The sequence below is a fragment of the Macrobrachium rosenbergii genome, chromosome 43, assembly GCF_040412425.1.
Source record: "Macrobrachium rosenbergii isolate ZJJX-2024 chromosome 43, ASM4041242v1, whole genome shotgun sequence".
NCBI lineage: Eukaryota > Metazoa > Arthropoda > Malacostraca > Decapoda > Palaemonidae > Macrobrachium > Macrobrachium rosenbergii.
In genome coordinates, this window is record NC_089783.1 from 33,314,782 (window position 1) to 33,329,477 (window position 14,696).

At 35.8% G+C, this 14,696-nt stretch overlaps 1 protein-coding gene across 1 annotated transcript; it reads left to right on the top strand.

The window, feature by feature from the left end:
• The first annotated feature begins 13,054 nt into the window (after positions 1-13,054).
• On the top strand, positions 13,055-14,212 carry LOC136829039 (flagellar attachment zone protein 1-like). Its single transcript, XM_067087425.1, has one exon. The coding sequence runs from the start codon at positions 13,055-13,057 to the stop codon at positions 14,210-14,212; it is 1,158 nt and encodes a 385-aa protein (XP_066943526.1).
• The last annotated feature ends 484 nt before the right edge of the window (positions 14,213-14,696 follow it).

Here is a 14,696-nt window from a genome sequence, read left to right on the forward strand (position 1 = left end):
GAATTAAGGCTTCAGTGAAGACGAAAAAATGTAAAAAAAAAAAAAAAAATTCTCAACACTTTTATCAGAGTATGTGTGCATTTACGCGCTGCCTGTGTTGTGTGTATGTGCTGTACGCACTTTTACACAGCCACGTGTACGTTTTTGCGCACGTACGGGAGGAATAAGAGTATAAGAGTCTCTTTAGAAAAACGACTTTTTGGTATTTCAAATTGAAAAGAAAATAGCAATACTCGTTTCTGTTGTGGCTTTCGTCGGTACAGATTAAGAGATGTTTTCGCTGTCTCGGGAGCGTGATCATGATAGATGTAGGATGACTTTTTTTTTCGTGTCCTTTTGAAGTAATCCACAGCAATCTAGAGAAAATTGGAGTATTTATTTTTTTTATTCTTATTTTTTACTGTTCGTTTCTGCTGCTTGTTCTCTCCTAAATTGCAATGAAGGTTGGCAATGAAATTGACCAAGTCTGTACTGGATTCGTGGACTAACAAAAGAGCCTTTGTCACCACAGTGACTTTGTCACTTAATATTTTTACTTTTCAAGCAACTAAATTCACCCAAAGTCACCTAAAATCACCTAAAATCACCTGCAAGTTTCAAAAATAAATCAGAACAGGTTATATTTTGAAATTTTAGCACTGAAAGCAAATAAATCGAGATAACTCGCGCCACAGAAGCTAAATTCACTGAGGCGCAGCCTAGACCTAGTCACCCAGCCAAATCGCGATGTTTTGAACTAATCAATCCACTGAAACCCACTTCTGTAAGCAGGCATGGTATCACATTGGATTTAAATTAAACCGTGATCTTAAAACTCCGTAAGAATTCAAGCAAATCTCAGTGAGAACGAAAACCTCTGGGTAAAAATCCCAGTGAGAATCACTACACCAAAACCGCACTTTAGTGTGATTCTACAACTGACAAATCCTAGTGTTGGAGTTCGGTGTTCCTTTGATATGTTCTAAATTTTATTATTATTTTCCTTCAGGGATTTTTGTTACTGATTACACGCAATAATGAGAATGAAACCAGATGGGATTTATCACTGATCATTCATTTTTTAGCCAACAATAAAGAATAAAAAAAAATCATTAAACAAAGAATCAATCCAATGTGGTCCCTGCTGTTTACTAATACTATTATTCTGAAAGACTCGTATATTATATTTTCTAAATTTACATACATTTCTGCTACAGTGATTCTAATAATTGTTTAAAACAAACTCACAAAGAAAGGTTAGTGAAAGAGATATATCAAAAAGAAATTATATAAATCCTAGTTGGCAATACCTATTGCCTGAAAATGCCAATTATTAGTAATAATGATCGCCAGAGTTTAATACCAGAATTAGTGTCCTCTTTCATCTCAGATTAAAGCAAATCTGCCGCAAATCCATTACCTGACTTGTTTGTATGAATCATAAAAGAGCATTTATATAAAATAAGAACAAATATGAAATTGACGATCTGCCAACTCTGATGAGAAAAGCAACAGAAGAAAATATACTTTAATTTTCTTTCAGGTCTTTGAGTTAATCTATATATATATATATATATATATATATATATATATATATATATATGTATATATATACACAAATATATGTATATAGATATATATATATATATATATATATATATATATATATATATATATATATATATATATATATATATATATATATATATATATATATATATATATATATATATATATATATATGTATATTTATATATACTTATATATATATATATATATATATATATATATATATATATATATATATATATATATATATATATATATATATATATATATATATATATATATATATATATATATATATGGTGCTTTGTGACCATTTAATTTCTTGCTTGAATATCTTTCGGTCTCGTCAGTAATCATAAATTTTATGAAAGTCACATATTGAATTACTTATATTTAGAGGACTGAATTTCTTCAGTCATTATTGAGTCTTAGAATCTGTAATAATAATTTTCAATGGTCATCCAATGTCATATGACTTTATTAGATCTATTAAATTTATTGTCTTTAATCTCTTTGCGTAGGCCTAATATCGACTGTTCAGAAACTAGCCCTATGAAATCTTACAAAACCTGTCAGGGTTACTGTGGATTCCTCAAATCTGTTATAGAGATGCCTTCCATTCCCGGTCCAAGAGTTGCCACATCGTCATAATTGCAGTACACCCCTCCCCCATTCTTCTAAGACTATCCGCGTCCTCTGCGGGCCTTGCAATGAACTATTAATGCGTCAGAAAATGACGAAATTCAAATAATTAAAAAATAAAACCATTGTGACAACATTACGGCATGACATTTTACTTTCGAAAAAATATTTAAATATATTTTGGAATATTGCGGTTTTGAGAAATCGATTTTATGGCAAATTGTCAATAAGAAAAAATATAATCCGCCTCTTTTTAGCTCAAAGATTATATTTTTCCAAAAAAAAATGTATGTGAACTTATCTGCAAATATGATGATCTGTGAAAGATGAGTAATAATCTTTAGGTAGAGATAATGTGTATATGCTTTAACCAGTGTCCTCTATAGATATATATGCATGTATACATACATACGTGTATATGTTTAGATATATACTGTTTATATATATATACTGTATATATATACATCGTATGCACGTATACACGCATAAATACAAACATGTATAGGCAAATGTATAAAGTATAAATATATACATATACTATATACACAAGTGTATTGGGATACGCGTCAGTATCTACATAGAGTACATATATATATAAATATATATATATTTAGCTATAGAACCGTCTTACTTACAAGCCAACATAGCACCAGATGACAGATTTATCCTGTGATAGAAGAGTAAAAAGTAAATAAAAAAACTTTAAACAACAAAAAAAAATAGTTAATTAAACAATAGCTTTTCAATATTCCCGATTCTCTCGCATTTCGGTTAGTTCGCCCGGCTGCCGATAGATGGCGTCGTTGTTTGTTTACTTTCGGTCTTCATCTTCTCCTGCGTTTCGTCTCCAAGACGAGAATGCGAACATATTCCTCGTTTCCTGAGGCTTCTTTTAGTTTAGGACCGTGTTTCCGTTGCTTATAGGTGCGCTGGTATATATATATATATATATATATATATATATATATATATATATATATATATATATATATATATATATATGAGCGCGCCTAGGCCTATGTTCATTGTACATTCACACTCAATCTCCTACATTGTGGAAACTTGACTATTGGTGTTTTACAATAATGTGAGAGAGTCGTCTCATGTAGAGAATGGTGCTTAAGTATTAATATTATTATTATTATTATTATTACTATTATTATTATTATTATTATTATTATAAAATTATTATTATTATTATTATAATTATTAGAGTTCCCATCTGTGACTGCTGATCGATAGGTTTTTGTAAAAGTCTTTACGTACGCGCATGTATGTATAGCATGTACGTATGTGTGTATGTATGTTTGTGACGTGCACATACATTCGTATATATATATATATATATATATATATATATATATATATATATATACATATATATATATACATATATATATATATATATATATATATATATATATATATATATATATGCACATACATATACATACATACATATTCGTAATGCATGTTCATCTACAATGAACGATTTTATTATATCATCATAAGGGTCAGGGGTTAATAGAACGGAGAGACAGTTATAACCACTAATGACCTAGCATCTCTTTCTGACCTCCATAATTCAGTTAATATGATTTGCTGGAAAAATAGATATATATATATTTCCAACATCTTTTCACATTTTCAGATTAGGCTGAATTCGCCTGAATATGTTAGGTTTCTAAAAACAAAAAAAATAGAAATCAGTATAGGCTGTTTACTTTCATTTATGTTTAAATGTGAAATAGAATGAAATGGAGTATTTGTATAGATATTAAATGTGACATCTTTTATTTATTTTTGTTACGGTTTGCAAATAACAGCAATTGTTATTTGTTACTTACAATTGATATATTGTACACGTTACATATCTTTAAGTATTCTATCCAGTTGCCTCTGCCGTATATATACATATGTATATTTATATTGCCCTTAAAATCGGTTTTATATGCATTACATAAGGTACGAATCTTGCACAAAATTGTTTATGATGTATTGCAACATATTACACAACTGTAACTCAAAACGGTTCACAAGATATTGCAACATATTACACAACTATAACTAAACTGTGACACATCTTTAACTCAAAATGGTTTACAAGATATTGCAACATATTACACAGTTATAACACAACTGTAACTCAGAATTGTTCACAAGATATTGCAACATATTACACAATTATAACACAACTGTAACTCAAAACTGTTCACAATACATTCCAATATATTATACAACTATAACTGAACTACATTAAGAGTACTTTACCATTTTAAATTAACTACATACACGAGAGCAGTCTTGGCGTAAACTACTTACAAAAGAGGTTGCCTTGTGAACTGAAAAAACTTATATGGATATATATATATATATATATATATATATATATATATATATATATATATATATATATATATATATATAAGTAATATTTTATAAGGTCACTGTACATAACTACGAGCTTATAATTTTTTTCAATGGAGTCTGAACTGAACTGAACTGAGATACGAAGCTTCTGTCAAAATCTTGCTGTTGAGTCTTCTCAGGGTGAACTCTATATATTTATATTTTTCAACATGAAAATGGTTCCTTTTTTTCTAAAGAAAATTAATAAATTTACATCCAAAACATGTATGAAATTTTACTCACAATCTAGATGTTTCGATGTTTGGGAGCTGGCCAGGATGCATTTTATTGCCCTGTGAGGTTGAAATTGTCGTGAGAGAAAGAGAGAGAGAGTGTGTGTGTGTGAGGGAGAGGGAGAGAGAGAGAGGGTGTGTGTGTGTGTGTATGCCACAATTACAGTGGCCTGCACTTAGCAAATGCACGCAAGCGACGTTGAGACAAAGCTTGAGGATAAAAATGAATAAAAAAAAAAGTATACCTGTTACCTCATTAACGTGAACATAAGCCTATCTTAAACCTCTAATGCCTCATTCGCCTCCGGAACCAAAAAGATTTAACGTCCACTATAACGATGCTAAACCAGATAGACTCTGAATCGACTTCAATCCTTCATTTCACACATATCTTTTCGTGTATATTGAATTAAGTCAGTTTTACGGGTAAACTGTACCGTCTTTGTTGTATAACACATCTTGATTTCACAGCTGCGTCCACACGTTAAAAGTCAATGCTGAAGTTCTTCAAACATAGGTCTAGAGGTTCGTCAACCATGCATCCACAAAAACAGGATAACTCGATAAGTCTCTTCTGAGAGTGTGAAATAATGCGTGATTCCGTTTTGTTTGGGATGAAATTCCATTTTAAACTTACCCAAGTGCGTTTGTTTTTGACGTTTACCATTTTATTATTATAAGTCTTTGGTTAACTAGTAGGTTCTCTCTGTGTCATTTAGCCCAACTGTATAACGATAGGCAGGTATTAGTACTAAAGATGGTCTCCTGGTGCATTAGAAGAGAAATGGTCGCTGAAAGCGACAAATTAGCTACTCGTTAAGGTGTAGTCATAAACCATATAACCACTAAAGAAGTCACATAGGGTTTAAGGTGCTTCGTTCCTAGACTTAGGTAGGCTCCATTAGTCGTCCACGAAAGCATGAGTCTAGCTATTGAGATTCCACCCGACACAGCAGCTACAGAATGGCGTGTGGTGCTTAGGATAACATATTCCAGTCGGTAGTACATACCTTTGTAGTTTATAAACACGGAACAATATCGTTAATCAAGGCAGTATTTCCTTGTATGCAGCAGCTCATGCGCATGTCTCTCTGCGCAGTCATAAAGAAGATGAGTTCTGTTGACTTCTGAATGTCTCTTGACACGTAAGATTTTTTTTTTCTTTCTTTTTCTCCTGAGCTTAAGAACTTCACTAGCTGTAGATTTTGAAGTTCTTCTGGTTATCGGAACTTCCACGCCTTTTCTTCCGTTGACCACGAGTTTTGAGGTTAAGGAATATAGAATAACGATACTCTTTTTAAAAACTCAGAATGGCATTCTTGACTTAGGAACTGCGATCACAAATGGGCGTCTTCTTTTTTGTCCTATAGCCATTGTTTCGTTCGTGCTACTTAAGCTAACGAAGGAATATTTTTAGGATATATTTGAATAGGTTTACTTGGAGTTATGTAGCCTACTGGTTCCGTCAAATACTTATGGAACGTAATTTCTTAAACTTTAATAATCTTGGAAATTGTTGTGCTGGATTTGTAGAGTACTGAGAGTGGATGTACCAATAGAAGTTGCTGCTTTTCGAATAGAAAATTCGGAAGAATGATATTAAAAGGCGCTCAGATGGTTCGACGACCTTATTTTTGTAAAAATGGAATTCCTCTGATTTTTTTTATATTGTGTAGGCCTAGCTATGGTTTAATTAAAACTGGGGATTCACCAGGCAAATAAGAAAATATGGCTGTTTAAAAAAATTCATGAAAACATAAGACCTATATCAATTCTTTCCGTTACTGAGACTAGCTTCCTAATCTTAACTATAAATTTTGATCTGTAGTTTCAGTGATCTTTGAGAAGCTAATTTCGACTAACTCGTATTGTGAAAGAAAGTCTTATTTTCTGAATACGCCTAGAGCTTATTACCAGTGCGTTCGGTGCCTTTGATTTTAAAACCAGTGGTGTATAACATAAGCAACTGACCTTATTGTAACGAACTGACATTCGTATTTTTCATTCGATGTGATGATCAATCATCATCAATTTATTGTTACTTTGGTTCGATTTAAAATAGAATAAGAAGGATCGTGTCACTATTTCCTCCGTACTGGTGCTTATTAATTTGTATTCCGTTCATTCATTTGCTGCTGCACTGGATTCGAAATATTTTTGCACGTCTCAATACGAGTGGCCTTATTGAAATCTTATAAATGTCCAATCAGGGTTTAATTCGTAACAGCAGAGTCACACGAAGACGTCTTTTGGTATATTTATCGGTGTCTTGTCTCCAAACTTTGCACATCAAGTAGCTATTGGTTTCCTTGGTTTGAATTCAGTCATATTAAGACCAATATCGTTGCTTGGCGCGCATTTTTAGCGCCAAGATGTCAAAAGTCGCAAGATATCGTACTAATTGTATAACTGTCTTCGGGCTCAGAACACTATCGAAGTATTTTCTCGTGGGTTTGGGCGCGTGTCACAAACTTCCCTTATCGGTATGATTGGTGCTGAAGGTTTCTGATCAAAAATAAATAACTTTGGAAGAAATTTACAGTCGACTTGCGTTAGGAAAAAACCAAAACAACGCCCGTTTTGCTATCCAGAATTCGCTTAACGACATCCGACGAGTTGGCAGCGCGCGATTTTAACAGACTGAAGCGTAGACTTGGATAAATACTTACGGATGATACCCTTGAAGAGAGCATTTGGGCAAACGATGAGTAGAACAGTTTATCACAACAAAACAATAATTCACGTGTATATATATCTATATATCTATATATATATATATATATATATATATATATATATATATATACATGTATATATATGTATATGTATATGTATATATATATATATATATATATATATATATATATATATATATATATATATAAAACTGGTTGCTAAAGCTATTTTAACATCCAACTTTTAGAGAGAAGCTTTTAATTCCTCGGCTGCATTTGGTACGCAGAGAGCTAACGAGTTCATTTCACTTTCTGAACATGAGACTAGGGGCTAGGCCATGAATGTCTTTCTTGGGCCATGTGCTAGACCTATAGTAGAGGGTGAAGTCACTATGGGTTCCTGACGCTTGTTAGGAAGGCTCGATGAAGTATTGGAATTGCTTTAGGATGTTAAAATGGGCGATTTAAAGTATTATATTTGAGCTCGAGGTTCATTTGCTGAGCGGGATGGGGAATGGTTGTGAAATTCATGCGACTCAGAGGGCTTTCTTAGACGGGCTTCCTTAGAGTAAACATGTAATATTCTTTCATCGCTGAAGGAGGAGGATAGGGTTTTGAATGTTTTCGTAAACGACTAAGTGCCGCCAACGTGTTTGCTGTTTTTTTTTTCTGTATCTAGAGAAGCATTATCAGCATTGTAATTTATAGATCTGTTAGGAAATCTTGTGTCTGTATTCAAGGGAGATTAAGAAGATAAACCACTCCTTGGAAATGAAAGAATTCACCTCTGAAACTGACAAAGGCTGCCTATGTATATTGTAGTAGGCCTAAATAGTAGCCTCCTCGCACTACAGCCTGGAAAGTATAGGCCTACTATGTAAAGCCTGGAGAAGGTGGTTCCTGCTGACTGGCAATTCGTGGACTAGATGGCTGAAGCCACACAAAACCTGGAAGAGGTTGCTGCCAATGATTGGCAATCCCTGGAATGGTTGGCTAAAGCTACAAAAAAACCTGGAAGAGGTGGCTGTTGTTGACTAATAATTCCTGGAATGGTGGGCTGAAGTTACACAAAACCTGGAAGAGGTGGCTGCTGCTGACTGGCAATTCCTAGAATGGTTGGCTGAAGCTACATTTAACCTGGAAGAGGTAGCTGGGGCTAGCCAATCCTGGAAGGGGTGTCTCTGAAGCAATAAAAATCCTGGAAGAGGTGGCAGGAGGCTAAGTAATTCCTTGAAGGGATGTCTGAAGCAGCACAAATCCTGGAAATAGTAGCTGAAGCAATACAAATCCTGGAACAGGTAGCAGGGGCTACCCAATCCTGGAAGTGACTGAAGCAACAGAAGCCCTGGAAGAGGTAGCTGGGGCTAGCCAATCCTGGAAGGGGTGGCTGAGGCAATGAAAACTTGGAAAAGGTGGTTGGAGCTACGTTATTCCTTAAAGTAATGCTGGAAGAAATACAAGTCCAGATTCTAGAAAGGGTGGCTGAAGCAACACAAATCCTGGAAGAGGTAGCTGAAATTACGCCAGTTCCCAGGAGTTCTAGCGGAGCAGCTCTTTGCACTTTGCTGGAGCACTTTAAGTTTTCAAACCCATTTTTTACTACCTGTCAGTTTTATGGGTTGTAATTCTGTCATGTCACTGGAGGGTTTCTATAAATTCAGATACTTTTTTCAGTCATGGAACTCGAAGGTGTGGAAAATCCTCTATGCCAAATGCCTTGATATGCTAGAAATTGCACCTTAGGCTGTTTTATCTTCTTTTCCCCTTAGCGCAATGAAGGCCTTTGTCAGACTCGGTGTATCTCGCCGGAGTTTCAGTAAGATAATAATACATCACTTGTAAACTCTGCAAAGCGAGAGGATGCTTTCCTTCAGTAATATCAAAACACGCGGAACAGTGAGTCACTATTCTAGATGGCTCTGAGTTTCAGTCAGTACTTGTTCAACAACGACTGTTTTGGCTGCTCTACAATTTTGTATCAGTACGCCTGGTTGCTTGGTGGCATCGGAAAATGGATTCTTGCTAGCTTAAAAACTGGAATAGCTACATTTCCTTTAGTATGGTAACTCATATACTTAAAAATATAGCAGAATTCCCCGTCTCTGGTGTGATACATCTTTGGTAGATAATCTGTTCTTTGAATTATTAGATGTTGGCAGGCAATTTGCGGGTTTCCAGTTAATGCCCGTTTTTAAAAAATTCAGCCTATGGCATCGTTTGCACCAATGGTAAACTGAAGGTTCGAGAGATAACGGCTGGATGAAGTTGCTCTTTCTCCAGTGTTTTGATATCACAGACTGAAGGCTCGTCTCGAACTCACTGGACTGGATGTGTGTATGTGTGTGTGTGTGTGTGTACTTGTATGTACTTATGCTCACGCAGAACGAGAGACCAATCTCTCTGCCTTATAATCTTATGAAAAAAAGAATAAACATGTCTTCCTCTTGACTCTCAATTACTGTTTACTGATATTTTATTTCGTTTGTGTGTACATTTGCGACAATGGGTGTCGTCTTTCTTTTATTTCTGGGTGGTGGATCGCCACCTCTCCCCTCCTCCCCTACCCCAACCCCCACAATGTATTCGCCTCCCTGTGAACAATCAAGAAATGAGGACAAAATAAATAGCTTAATAAAACCGAATAGAATTGTTCTTAACCCCAATGATGAGTTTGAGACTTGACAGTTCGTCTCTGATGTAGATAGTGAGATAAAAAGTCATGGGATGAGATATTTGATTCAGATCTTATTCAGACTAAGAAAGAGGGTCCCTCAAAATAAGTTTCTGTACTTGGGATAATAGACAAGTCCTTCAGAAGGTTTCTGAACTGGGGGAAATAGACAGGTCCTTTAAGGGGTTTCTGAACCAGGGATAATAGACAAGTCGTTTAAAAGGCTTCTAAACTGGGGACAATAAACAGGTCCTTCAAACATTTTCTGGATTGGGGGATAATAGACAAGTCCTTCAAAACGTTTCTGAACTGGGTATAACGGACAGGTCCTTCGAAAATTTTTTGAATTGGGGATAACAGACAATTCCTTCTAAAGGTTTCTGAATTGGGGATAATAGACAAATCCTTCACAAGGTTTCTGAACTGGGGATAATAGACAAGTTCTTCAAAAATTTTCTGAACTGAGGATAGTAATCAGGTCTTTCAAAAACTTTCTGAACGGGGGAAATAGACACAGGTCCTTCAAAAAGTTTCTGGAATGAGGATAATAGACAGGTTCTTCAAAAAGTTTCTGAATTGGGGATAATAGACAAGTCCTTCAAAAGGTTTCTGAACTGGGGATAATAGACAGCCCTTCAAAGAGTTTCTGAACTGGGGATAATATACAATTCCTTCAAAAAATTTCAGAATTGGGGATAATAGACAATTCCTTCAGAAGGTTTCTGAACTGGGGGTAACAGACACCTCCTTTAAAAATTTTCTGAACTGGGTATAATAGACAAGTCCTTCAAAAGGTTGCTGAACTGGGGATAACAGACATGTCCTTCAAAGAGTTTCTGAACTGGGGATAATAGACAAGTTCTTCCAAAATTTTCTGAACTGAGGATAATAGACAAGGAATTATAAACATCAGGGTCAAACGTGCAGGGGAGCAATTAGAAAAATGACACAACTTACACCTCAATAATGTTTCTATAGACAATATTGTTTTATTTACTACCTTCAGTTTCACATATGCACTAATCCCTTGTGCAAAGCAATGAAGTAAAGAAATTAGTTCTCACAGTCAAGTTTTCAGAACCTTACATTCTTGCAGCCATGAATACATTGCTGATAGAACAGATGTAATTGGGGATACAGGCACGATATTGAAATATTCTGATTATCTATTAGACAATGCATTAATAACAGTAAAAAACTTCTGTGATATTTACAACAGAGAAACATACTCAAGAACAAAAATACAATTGAAAAAGTTCTTATAAAGAACTCTCCTGACAATACTAAAGGATGTGTATATCAGATCTCTTGTATAGTTGGTAAATTATTGAAAAAAAGAACAGAACAGCATAAAGAATATATCAGACATGCACAGGGACCAAATCAAAACAATCCTCTCATCAGTTGGGCAGGTAATAAAAAGATGGGTTATTCTAATGATATGCTGGAAAGAAATATAATTGCTTCCATTTTTAAAAAAGAAAGCTTCCGTAAAAATATGATTATCAGCCCAGGAATGTGTAAACTTGATCCATTTATTTCAAGAGAAATATGTAAAATATATAGATTTTAATGACATCAGTATATTTGATGGAAATTACCTAAAATAAAGACTATATATGTATATATATATACAGTATATATATATATATAAATATATATATATATATATATATATATATATATATATATATATATATATATATATATATATTTGAGTGTGTTTGTGCGCATTTTAGAAAAGCATAATTACGTTCATTTATCTACTCTACTAGTCTCAAAAATTAGATGCATCACAGCGACGTTATTTTCACTCCTAGCGAAAACACGGTTGTCACAACAAACCATGCTCTCAAATTCTAATAAATAAAAAAAAAATGCTGACTACTCCAGATGCAAAAGGGAACAGTCAGCTCTAACTACAATAACCATCATAAGCTCTAATTGGTAACATCAGTTTGGTAATTACGTCAACACCCTTGGCTTTCAGGGTCTTGAAAGCATGCCGTTGAAACTCGTCATTCTTGTCTCCTTTCCCCGGTGGCTACGGGAACTCGTTGTTTACAACTACTATATTAATCGTACTCATAGGGTCTTTGCAAGGTTCAATAAGATTACATTTTCTCCAGTGGCCATCGGCCCTCGTTGTCTATCAGTGTTACAGTCATCGTACTCCGTGAGTTGTTACAAGTTTCAGTAAAGATTACATTTCTTCTAGTGGCCACTGGGCCTCTGGGCTTGCCACTGTTTAATAAACCTACCCCTAGGGTCTCTACGTTCCAGTAAGATTAAATTTTCTCCAGAGGCCACCGGACCTGTTTTTACCATTGTCACATTTGTGATACTCCTAGTATCATAGTATCTGTAAAGGCTTCAGTAATGATTACATTTTTTCCAGTGGCTACAAGGCCTCGTTTTTTACCTCTGTTACAGTTATACTACTCCTAGGGCCTCTACAAGTTTTAGGAACGATTACATTTTCTCCAATGGTCACCAGGCCCCGTTTTTTACCACTGTTACGTTATAACATCCTAGGGCCTTCACAAGTTTCAGTAAAGATTACATTTTCTCCAGTGGCCACAAGACCCTGTATTTTACCACTGTTACAGTCCTCATATTCCCAGGATCCTTACAATTATCAGTAAGAATTGCATCTTCCCCAGTGGCTACCAGACTTCATGACCACCCACTAATCATCAAGCGAAGAGGTGTTAAACATACCAAAGCGCCACTCTCCTCTTCTCTCCGGGCTTGAGGAGGATTTGAGGCTGGCTCCTGGTATCGCAGGCGTCTAGACCACTGACCCACTGATAAAAATGAAATATGTTACTTGGATGCACCTCTTGTTTATAGATCAGAAAAGGCCAGCCTTTAAAATGCACCTCTTGTCTATAGATCAGGAAAAGCCAGCCTTTGAAATGCACCTCTTGTTTATAGATCAAGAAAAGTCAGCTTTTGAAATGCACCTCTTGTCTATAGACCAGAAAAAGTCAGCCTTGGAAACGCACTTCTTGTCTGTAAATCAGGAAAAGTCAGCCTTTGAAACGCGCCTCTTGTCTATAAATTATGAAAAGTCAGCCTTGGAAACGCACCTCTTGTCTATGGATCAGGAAAAGTCAGCCTTTGAAATGAACCTCTTGTCTGTAGATCAGAAAAAGTCAGCCTTTGAAACGCACTTCTTGTCTGTAGATCAGGAAAAGTCAACCTTTGAAACGCACCTCTTGTCTGTAGATCAGAAAAAGTCAGCCTTTGAAATGCACCTCTTGTCTGTAGATCAGAAAAAGTCAGCCTTTGAAATGCGCCTCTTGTCTGGAGATCAGGAAAAGTCAGCCTTTGAAACGCACCTCTTGTCTGTGGATCAGGAAAAGTCAGCCTTTGAAACGCACCTCTTGTCTATAGATCAGGAAAAGTCAGCCTTTGAAACGCTCCTCTTGTCTAGAGATCAGGAAAAGTCGGCCTTTGAAACGCACCTCTTGTCTGTAGATCAGAAAAAGTCAGCCTTTGAAACGCACTTCTTGTCTATAGATCAGGAAAAGTCAGCCTTTGAAATGAACCTCTTGTCTGTAGATCAGAAGTCAGCCTTGGAAACGCGCCTTTTGTCTGTAGATCAGAAAAAGTCAGCCTTTGAAATGCACCTCTTGTCTGTAGATCAGAAAAAGTCAGCCTTTGAAATGCGCCTCTTGTCTGGAGATCAGGAAAAGTCAGCCTTTGAAACGCACCTCTTGTCTGTGGATCAGGAAAAGTCAGCCTTTGAAACGCACCTCTTGTCTATAGATCAGGAAAAGTCAGCCTTTGAAACGCTCCTCTTGTCTAGAGATCAGGAAAAGTCGGCCTTTGAAACGCACCTCTTGTCTGTAGATCAGAAAAAGTCAGCCTTTGAAACGCACTTCTTGTCTATAGATCAGGAAAAGTCAGCCTTTGAAATGAACCTCTTGTCTGTAGATCAGAAGTCAGCCTTGGAAACGCGCCTTTTGTCTGTAGATCAGGAAAAGTCAGCCTTTGAAACGCACCTCTTGTCTGTAGATCAGGAATAGTCAGCCTTTGAAACGCACCTCTTGTCTGTAGATCAGGAAAAGTCGGCCTTTGAAACGCATCTCTTGTCTATAGATCAGGAAAAGTCAGCCTTTGAAACGCACCTCTTGTCTGTAGATCAGAAAAAGTCAGCCTTTGAAACGCACCTCTTGTCTGTAGATCAGAAAAAGTCAGCCTTTGAAACGCACCTCTCGTCTGTAGATCAGGAAAAGTCAGCCTTTGAAATGCACCTCTTGTCTGTTGATCAGGAAAAGTCAGCCTTTGAAACGCACCGCCTGTCTATAGATCAGGAAGAGTCAGCCTTTGAAATGCACCTCTTGTCTGTAGATCAGAAAAAGTTAGTCTTTGAAACGCACCTCTTGTCTGTAGATCAGAAAAAGTCAGTCTTTGATACGCACCTCTTGTCCATAGATCAGGAAAAGTCAGCCTTTGAAACGCACCTCTTGTCTGTAGATCAGAAAAAGTCAGCCTTCTGATATGCGCTAG